This window comes from Talpa europaea, assembly GCF_964194135.1.
Source record: "Talpa europaea genome assembly, chromosome: 15".
Taxonomy (NCBI): Eukaryota; Metazoa; Chordata; class Mammalia; order Eulipotyphla; family Talpidae; genus Talpa; species Talpa europaea.
In genome coordinates, this window is record NC_140083.1 from 29,882,770 (window position 1) to 29,893,522 (window position 10,753).

Genomic DNA, 10,753 nt, shown 5'->3' on the forward strand with positions numbered 1-10,753 from the left:
TTTGTTGTGGTTACAGTGAGCGAGGCTCTACGTTGGAGTTTGCACTACTCACAGACAAGACTGTTTCTGTTATAATCTCTAACTTTAGCAGACAGATATAAAACTTGTTCTTGTGGTATAATACACCTTTTTTTCCTCCCTGAAAGTGTCATAACTTGTGTATCAGATGTTAGGGATTTGTGTCGTTTCAATGAATTACACATAAAACCTCCAACAAAGTGCAAATTCCTAAGCTGAGTTTTAAAAAAACTGCTCATTAAAGCTGGGGGTATTGGGGGGGGGTGGTTATCAGTGTTTGTGTTTCCACTCCCTATACTTCTTTCTTAATGCCTGTGGACTCTCGTGGCATACTTTGTTTTGTGCCTGGCGACCTGTAATGTTCTCGTGAATGCAGGTCCTTTGTCTTACAAGGGGAAAAAAAATCTTGCACATGAAGAGCCAGAGTTTCCTAATGAAAGAGCTGCAGTTTGGGAGACGAGATGAGGTTATTTTGGAGGAATGCAGGCCTTTTAAAGATGTGGTTAGAGTGGTTCATAAAGCAACAAAATCTGCAGCTGTCCCCTGGGTTAAACAGAGCTTGTTAAGACATCTTATGTGGTATGGGGACATTCTAATGATTCCTTTCTTTCTTCAGAATGCCTGTCTGGGGAGGTGGAAACAAGTGTGGGGCCTGCGGGAGGACCGTGTACCATGCGGAAGAGGTACAGTGTGACGGGAGAAGCTTTCACCGCTGCTGCTTTCTGTGCAGTAAGTACCTCCCGGTGCTCAGCTTTTGACAGAACTTACATGTAAGAAGCTTCAGTTTACTCTTTGAAGGAAAATATTGTGGTCTTGCTAAAAAAGATTTTAGGGGCCCAAGCAATTTTTTACCTGTCCTCCTAGATATTCTTAAGTGTTCAGCCTGGCAACAGGACAGCAGGGGTGATCCAAGACACCTGCCCTTCCTGCACCCCACTGCCCTCCATTTGGCCTTCCCTGTACTTTGTTATCACGTCTGTTGCTCCTGCTCCACTAGAGGCCCAGTGTTGTTTATAGTCGGGCACTCAGCACAGTGTCAGGCACACTGCATGGGCTTAGCTTCGACTCTGAATGAACGGATCGTTGCTCATCCACTGCAGCTTGTTTTCCAGCTGGGTTCCTCCCCTTTGAAACTTATTCTTTTTACCACACTAGCTAATGTCTAGAAGCTCAGCTCTTCTGTTTTTTATGGAAATTCAGAGTTATTTCTGGTGAATAACCAAAATTTGACATAAAGGAACTTAGGATTTAACATTGCACAAAGGCAAGTTGGTGTAGATAATGCAGCCCATGCAATAAGCATCAGTGAAGTATACTGCCTCTTCTATTTGTTATTGTACAATGCTGTAGATAATGCAGCCCATGCAACAAGTTGGGAATTATTGTTTATAGATGGAAAAGTATCAGTGACTGCTACTTTTGACAAAAAGTGGGACATAAAACATGCCATATGCTTGAAGCAGTCAACACCTGTTGGGAGAAGCAGGACAAGAGATAAGCCCCCTCTGCCTGCATATTCCCTGTAATACAGTTAAGTCTTCACTTTTAAAATAAGAGTAGCACTTCAGAAAGCCCTTTTTTAGCCATCATCTTCTGATTCAAATCACAAAGTATTCTTTAATGTAGGATTGTTATGTGAGGAACCCATCTGCACAAGCAGAGATCTGCCATATCTGTAGTACTGTACAATGAAAATCGCAGTTAGAAACTTAAAAATAACTGATTACATTAAGAAATATTCAAAAAAAGACCTTTCTTAATTATTATGTCCTTTCCCTCCAGGACCAGCATTCAATGTGCCTGGACCTTTTTATAGTATAACTGCTCTGTAGACAACTAGAAATGTTGTAGAGCAACCCTGATACAAAACGGGGTGCCTGACTGTGGGTCCTCACCCGTGCCTTAAAAGGACTTATCAATGCTCTACTGCAGGCACACGCGAAAGGTTAATAAAAGGTTTATTTACAAGGGAAGGGGAAATGAGAAAATGTACAGCTCTGGGAGAAAAGTGGGAGACAAAGTTTTAAATGAGTCCTACCCAATCCGCCGATCAGGAATCCCAAAATGGCGCTCTCAGAGTTGGCCGCCAGCCAGGAGCGGTGAAGCCAGGAGGCGAGCGATTGCGAGCCAGAGAGAGAGCCCAAGGCCCACGTGTTTGATTTTTATACCCAACCTGGCTGCCCAACTCCACCCTCAGGTCCCAGCCACCCTCCCTTTGGTGGTGATGGGATTTGTCTTTCCCAATGTCTTGATGGCTTTAGTCTGGAGTGGTGGTGGGGTCCACAAAGCCTGTATGGGATTAATTTAGGACATCATTTCCCCCTAACAGAAACAGACAACAGAAAGTTGCAATTATGAATAAAAATACAACATATGAATGTTGCTATATATACACCTCCATAATGGCTACCATTCCTCAGAAGGTTTGGATTAACAATTTCTTCTTAGAAGTGACTTTTTAAAGAAATCTGTTATTCAGCAGAGTTTATGAACAAAAACGAAATGCAGATACTTTAGAAATTAGTCTTAGTTTTATCTAGGTTAAGCTGTGATTTCTGTACAATAATGAAAGTGTTTACTAAATGTCATTGTTGGTCCTTCTCCCTACTCCTTCCTATTACTGGTTTCTGCTGAATTTTTTTAGGAGTTGACTCAGAGTAGCTTGCAGGACTGGGAGAATTTTCCAGCAGAGAATAGGGTTGAGAACTGGGGAAAGAAAGGGTGGTTATACAGTAAAATTTTCATATCTCTAACCTTGCTATGACTAATATTTTGTTTTTTCAAGGCAGTTTTTATATTTATTCTATCAAGGATGTTTGTACTTCAGTGTAGTGTATGGTTTAAGGATAACCATGACTTTTTTGCAAATATTTCAGTACTCGAACTTCAACCACAAGGTTCCAGGGTAGTGATGTTACTCTATCGTTAGTGTAAGGTAATAGAAACTTTTTTTTTTAAAGATTTATTTATTTATTTATACAAGCACTGGGTACAGTCAGAAGCGCGGGAGGGTGAGAGAATTCACCAGACCCAGAGTGGGGAGCAGAGCAGGCAGAAGAACCGAAGTACACTGATGAGGGGAGCAGCGGGCGGCAGGAGAGGTCTGCGCGCCATGTGGGACCCTCCTCTGGTGGCCGGGGAGCAGCCAGGGATTGAACCGGCGCTGCAGAGGCTGCGGGCAGCTTCGCAACCCAGTGCTCAACCGCTGCGCCACCGGGGAGGCCCGGTAATAGAAACTTCTTAATTTAACTTTTATTATTATTATTTTTTAATTTAACTCTTATTTAAACCAGCCCAGCTAGTTTTTCCCTCCCCTTCTCTGTATTCTTTCTTCCTCCTCTCATTTCTTTTTTTTTTCTTCTTCTTCTTCTTTTTTTTTTTTTTAAAGGTGAGGAGATATTTATTTATTTATTTGTTTATTTATTTAATCACTGGGTACAGTCAGATGCGCAGGAGGGTGAGAGAATCCACCAGAGCCAGAGCGGGGAGCAGAGCAGGCAGAAGGACCAAAGTACACTGCTGAGGGGAGCAGCGGGCGGCAGGAGAGGTCTGCGCGCCATGTGGGACCCTCCTCCGGTGGCCAGGGAGCAGCTAGGGATCAAACCGGCGCTGCAGAGGCTGCGGGCAGCTTCGCAACCCAGCGCTCAACTGCTGCGCCACCGGGGAGGCCCTTCTTTCTTCCTCCTCTCATTTCTCCCTCTCTCTTTTAGATAAGGGGAAAAGGAAGAAAATCTCCTTTCCTACTTACTGCACTAACCTTGGATTTCTCACTGCCTGGTTTTGCTACCACTGAGTTTCTCACACTTAATTTTTTTTTCTTAAGCTTAATTGAAGTTTTAGAAAGTGAAATAATGTCTGGATAAAACATGATGACATCTGGCAGGTTTATGAAGTGGGATACATGGAAATATCTTGTGGCAAGAAATCCATCAAGAAAGAATGTTTTCTCCTTTGGGACAGAAGGCAAAATAAATGCAGACTTTAAACCACTTAACAATTTTCAGACATACTTATCTAAAGCCATCTCTAAAACGTCTCTGTCCTGCAAGAGGGGCAAATCATTGAAAAGTGTGAGGCTTCAGGATCTTAAGATTTGGATACATTTCTGAAACCACTATGCTATCTATTGAAAAGGGCAAATGGTCTTTAATGGTAGCTGACCAAGCCAGACACTGTCCCATTGCTTTTGGGAAACCATAGGATAAATTAGGAAAGTGGGAGTGCCTAGACTTTTATCATTTGTAGAACTGTGTCTACCACCTTATTCTATTTTTTAAAAAAAAAAAAAGCATCTTTGGAAAATTTTTTAAAAGTCTTGATTTTTTTTTTTTTTTTTTTTTTTTACCCTCAGTGGTTTGTAGGAAAAATTTAGATAGCACAACAGTGGCAATTCATGATGAGGAGATTTACTGCAAGTCCTGCTATGGAAAGAAGTATGGGCCCAAAGGCTACGGTTATGGCCAGGGTGCTGGCACACTCAACATGGATCGCGGGGAGAGGCTGGGCATCAAGCCAGAGAGGTAAGCTAGGATCATGTTAGTTACCTTCAGAGATGAGTTATAACAATGTTGCTTGGTGAACAGAAGTCTGGGAGTTTTCAGCCTGCTAAATTAAACACAGAAAATGTATAAATTGGGACTTTTTAAAGCTCAAATTAATGACAGTTTTGGATCTAACAAAGTTCTTATGATTCCAGTGATATGAGATTTGGTTTTAGAGTATTCCAAGGTATATCAAGGATTCAAGATGTTCTTAAAAGCCAAGTGGTTTACATTTACTACCATTTCACAGTGTTTGGGAGACCAGACATGAAATCAAAGGGAAATGCAGTATCTGAATCATGAGATACATTTAATTTTTAATTAAATTAGTGATGATTCTGAATTCCTTTTATATAAGAGTGCCTCAAGAAGTTATTTTTCTATAAATAAAAAAACACAATTGAAATTCCAGTCTTTGAGAGATTAGTTTTATAATCAGCAGTCATTCACAGCTTTTAAAGATAACTTTTTAAAAGAAAACATATTCAGTAGGTTGTGGAGACATTTTTTAAAATATGCCTATACTTGGGACAACTGGAAAAACCAATAGTATGAAATAGTTAAATTTCTAGTGGCTTCGTCAAACATGATTTAAAAACATGCTGTATATTAAACATCTTAGATGGAAGTGTAGAAAACTGTTAAATGACCCAAAAGTGGAGAGAAGGTAATAAAATACATGTAAAGAATTTTAATAAACCTTTTCATGAAAAGGCAGCATTTAGGGAAAGTGATTATTTTACCAGTGGGAAAAATGGACACTTAGCTATTGATTGCTTAGTGCTAGATGATACTTTCATCTGCTCAACTAACTTACAAGCTCTTAGAAGGGCCTTTAAATCTCCTCAAAGCCCACAGTGGTGCTGTGCATGGTGGATGCACCTCCCTATGCAAGGGAAATATGGCTTACCCAGTGACCTGTGAACAACAGAAATACCTCTATCCAGAAAAAAAGTAGAGGTAAATAGGTGATACAGTAATAAGCAAATTATCTAAAGTACCAGAGGGGAAAGGTGGAAGCAAAGGGTGTAAAGAGGGCCCAAAAGACTATGGTGGAGGATCATTGCTGCTTTGGTACTGGGTGGGTGTGATGTGTTAACACACATCTGAGAAGGTGTGAACTGGTACCCTAAATCATAGTGTTGTAAACCAGCCATACTCAATAAAAACAACTTAAAAAAAAATACTTTCCCATGAAGAAAGTACAGTTATACTTCTATTTAAGATACGTTGGGAATCTGTAAAAATTATATAAAAGATATATTTAAATAATCTGCAAAACCTACTTAACTACCTTAGACTACTTATATTATTCACTGGCGTATTTGCAGATATTTTTAGCTGTTTAACTGATTTTTATCTCATTTAGAAGTAAAACACTAGATGTGGTTGTAGTGGTACTAAAATAAATCTGGAGTAAAAAATAGGTGACTGGTAGGTTTCTGTAAAGCATAGTATAATTGATTGGTGAGGCTTGCGATAGGGATTAAAAGAATTTTGATGAGCTTAGACTCAAAAGGGTATTTAACTTTGGCTCCTCGTTATATGAATAATAAGCCCATAAGTAGGTTAAAGTAATAATTGGTCAGTACTTGGGGTTTCTTCTTTCCCCTCTGCTGGCCTTGCAAAAACCCTTGGCCACAAGACAGTGTAACAGTTCATCCCTGAGTTCTTGTGGACTGCCTTGTGAATTTCTAAGGGCCCTCTGGAAAACCTTACCTAATTTCTACCACCCCCGCTTCCTCCAGTGCTCAACCTCACAGACCTACAACAAACACAAACACTTCTAAATTTGCTCAGAAATTTGGAGGTGCCGAGAAGTGTTCCAGATGTGGGGATTCTGTATATGCTGCTGAGAAGATAATTGGAGCTGGAAAGGTACAAACCTGTCTTAAATTAGTAACAGCGCTGGCTGTGCTCTGCTCCCTTTCTCCCCTTAACCTTCCACATACCACTCAGGCACAATTTATAAATGCCTTGGGTTAAACACTTTTTAAAATTGAATTTGTCTGAATCATTAGTTTTTTGAAGTGATGCCCTTATTTAACACATCACATCTATGTTTAAAGGAAACCTGTTTCCACAGGGGGAGTCCTGAAGGTTTTAAGCCAAAAATGCTAGACTGTTAACAGATCTGAACGTTGAACTTGGCAGGTTATTCAATATTGTGGAAAAAGCTGTGAACCAGAGACAGGACACCTGATGCTAATGTGGTGTGTGGATTTGGAAAACTTAACCACTTGAGCTTCAGTTTTCTCAATCATAAAGGAGGCATTCTCTGAAAGAGCACACTGGGCTTACCCAAGGTTCAAGACTGCTCTTAGGAAAATGGCTCTTCCATAGCACGTTCCTGCTGTGACTTTCGTGAATGAAGTTTGAACTAGTCTTTTTGTAGGCGACAAAGATTATAAATGTTGGTGAGGTCCAGCTGCAGTCTTCCAGTTGGGATTGAATTAATGCACTCACTTTGGGTTGATCTTCCTGAGTCACTTTTTGCCACAGCATCTAAATTCTACTGCAGGAAATTGGTCTCTCATATTTACATATTTGTTTTTTCCAGCCCTGGCACAAAAACTGTTTCCGCTGTGCCAAGTGTGGTAAGAGTCTTGAATCAACAACTCTGACTGAGAAAGAAGGCGAAATCTATTGTAAAGGTAAAATTAATTTCAGTTGTTGCTCTCTATACGAATACCCCAAGTGGCTATTGGTTAAAGAAATGTCACCAGCATTTAAAAAAAAACAAACAAAAAGCTCTTAAAATGAGGAAAAGGAAGCTATTTGCAAATTGGAGCTGGGTCTATAGACTTATAGATAACAGAGAACCAGAGTACTTTTATACGCTATAAAGTTCCTATCATTTAAAACTCCCTTTAAATGAATAAAAAACCCCATTAGTTATTTCAATTTCATGTATTAAGCAAAGCATATACGAAGGTAATAGACAAATATGTAACTTGCCTGGCTTGATCTTCATGCTTGTTATCTCAGTGGACCATGAACTGAACACTGTGGAACCAGAATGCTTAGAATTGCTCTGCACATGTTATATCTTAAGTTGAATTCTTTTTGGCCTATCTTGACAGGTTTTTAATAGGAGGGTGGGGATTGTCTGCTGTTGCATGGTTCCTCAATAATACTAGCAAACCTCACTTGCAGTGTCTCTCCCTTCTTTTGTAGGATGCTATGCAAAGAACTTCGGGCCCAAAGGATTTGGTTATGGCCAAGGTGCAGGAGCCCTTGTTCATGCTCAGTAAGGTGTAAACCCACAACCAAGCATCACACACTGAGGATCTCTACATAATCTAGGCACAGATTAATACTAAACTACTGTGAAATTCTACAGCACTTAAGTACTGTATATTGTCCTCTATTTGGATAGGCCAGCTGACTTGTAGGGCAAGAACACTTTTTGCTTTATTCATCAGCATTTTCAAGAACCATTTCTTTTACATTTTAAATAAAACTTCAGCTTAATTCAGGTGTTCATTGTTTTTAAATTAACCTTTTGCAGGAGCTACTGTGATTTCAGTTAGTGGAAAATCTCTACCTGCGTCTTACTGGTTAATTAGAGTCCACCTCATTATCCAGTTGACTTGCTAGGTTAATGTCTGCACTGCAGCTTTAGGAAAAGATTTAAGTTGGCAAGCGTGCCTCCAGAATGATGGCTGCTAGGCAATAGGCCTTAACATTTTGGTTCCTCAGAGCGAGAATTCAGCAGTAGAGCATCTCTGGCCTGCCTGCCCCACTCCAACTTGTTAGTAACTCCTCTTTTGGAGAGAGTTGTTTACTAAACTATGGCTCATATACAACTTGTATTGGAATCACTTGGGCTTATTCCTAGGTCATATTTAAGCCCCACAGAAGCAGACACTAGGAATATAGCCATACAAGCCCTTTTAACAAGTTCCACAAAAAGGCACAATGACCCAGGGTGGGTACTTGTTAAACAAGACACATATAAAATTAATTTCTCTGTACCTAAAGATCATTATGAGCAGCTACTTACAAAGAGCTGTAGAGTTGGAGGCTTAGTGTAACTTTTTTTTTTAAACTTTTTTTTTTAATAGAGGCATGTTTTATTTATTTGTTTGTTTGTTTATTTACACATGCACTGGGTACAGTCAGAAGCGCGGGAGGGTGAGAGAATTCACCAGAGCCAGAGCGGGGAGCAGAGCAGGCAGAAGGACCGAAGTACACTGCTGAGGGGAGCAGCGGGCGGCAGGAGAGGTCTGCGCGCCATGTGGGACCCTCCTCCGGTGGCCGGGGAGCAGCCGGGGATTGAACCGGTGCCGCAGAGGCCGCGGGTAGCTTCACAGCCCAGCGCTCAACCGCTGCGCCACCGGGGAGGCCCCCTAGTGTAACTTTTTTTTAACTCTAATCTGATTAAGATTAGATTTACTAAATCCTGGAAACTGGGTACCCTTTTGACATATTTCAATTCTACATTTGTAGCAAGGAGTGTTGCTGGCTCAGGTAGAAGAGGAGCATTAGGCTATAAACGTAATGTTTTCATTGTTTCCCCAAAAGCTTTTCTCTGAGATTTGATCCAACCTTTTATTTTCCCGGAGTGTGAAATTGGTCTATAATATGTATTTTTTCTAAAGCCTGTTTTAACATACTACACAGTTTATTTTGAAAAGCTAAAAGGGGTATAAAATATAAGCAGAAATTTATTGTTAAGTCAACTAGGGAATACTAGATGAAAGAAATCTCTGAAAATTTTGTAGGAATGAAACAAAAAAATGTATTGAGCATTCACTTCATATTATCTGGCATCCAGTCAATAATTACTAGGCACACAAAGTAGCAGAAAAGTATACATAAAGAAAAATACCAAAACCAACCCAGAACTGACATATATGTGAAAATTAGCAGGTAAAGATAGTAAAACAGTTGTTACAAATTCACTCTGTATTTTGAAAGTTAAATATAATAAAAACTAATGTGGGAGATGAAAAATACAGTGAAAGGTACTAATTGCAGACTAAATATGACAGAAAAACTACCAAAACTTAAAAAAAAAACGGGGGGAGGGGAAAAATTAAAATTAAAATATGAATTGAGGGCTACAAAACTGTAGGATAATCTCAAGTGATTAATATAGGTGTAATCAGAGTTACCTAAAAAGGGAGGAGTGGCGGAATGACGACTGAAAAATTTCCAGTTATTGAAAACTGTAAACTTACAGGCCCCAGGTCACATATAGAGAAAACTCTTGTACCCAGCACTTACGAAACTAAAGGCTTGCTTTCTAACAAGAAGCTATGTACCACCTGTTGCCAATTATCTCTATAAACCTAAGTATATCTAATAATCTGGGAAGGACTGGGGAGAGCCAGACTAGTAGACAAAAGGAGAAAAGAACCTAATAAAAACTGATGGCTTGATGAAGAATCTATTTTAGATATCTGCCCAAAATACTGTCACATGGGCTTTGTGCAATTCTGGAGACATTACTTTCAATATCATAACATAACTACAATTAATCTAATCTGAATGTCTAATATCTTTGGGTTCTCAGACAATCATGTAAATAATAGAAAAGAGCTCCTAATTTTTGCTTTTTAATTTCCCCAATAAAGAAACTGTCATACATAGCTTCTAAAAACAGATCAATATTTAGTAGATTTCTTTTTCCAGTATTTTACTCCAGTGTCTTTAGACAAATTACTTGGAGATTTATATAGTCCCTGGGGATCCTAATTAACTCCATGGAATACAAAATTTTTTAAAAATGTATTTATTCTCTTTATTAAAAATTATACATACACACAGAATTGAAGGTTTTTTTTAAAGAATACCATCAACTTTAACTTTTGCCAATATCTACAGTCTTATGCCACTTGAGTCCTAGTTGGCCCAGATATAAATATATAGAATAATTTTATATAGGTATTACTACCAGTGTTTCATCAATTTCTTAAAGTGAACTGAGCAAAATCACAAACAAGCACACACTTAAGAGTCAATATTTATTCTGATTAATGGTTTTTAAAAATTTTGACATTTAATTTATGTAAGGAGAGCTAATTTATTAATTAAACACTTTACAGGTTTTTCTTTCCACAGAGTAACACGGTAAGTAGCAAAATAATACTTGGCACAGTTATAAATAAAATATAAAATAAAAATATTCATAGCTTAAGAATAATGGTGTTTTACACATACTAATTTTTCAAATAAATTCCTGGTAA

The 10,753-nt window shown here is 39.0% G+C and overlaps 1 protein-coding gene across 2 annotated transcripts; it reads left to right on the plus strand.

Annotated features, from left to right (window-relative positions):
• Positions 1-635: 635 nt before the first annotated feature.
• Positions 636-7,813, plus strand: CSRP2 (cysteine and glycine rich protein 2; the record flags this gene model as incomplete). 2 transcript variants are annotated; one of them, XM_084255894.1, is made up of 5 exons in its annotated part: positions 636-747; positions 4,370-4,538; positions 6,308-6,437; positions 7,120-7,213; positions 7,737-7,813. In XM_084255894.1, the coding sequence occupies 5 exons, from the start codon at positions 636-638 to the stop codon at positions 7,811-7,813; spliced, it is 582 nt and encodes a 193-aa protein (XP_084112020.1). The 2 variants fall into 2 exon arrangements, with proteins under 2 accessions (XP_084112020.1, XP_084112021.1); XM_084255895.1 differs by having other exon boundaries at positions 7,120-7,207; positions 7,737-7,738.
• Between the last annotated feature and the right edge of the window lie 2,940 nt (positions 7,814-10,753).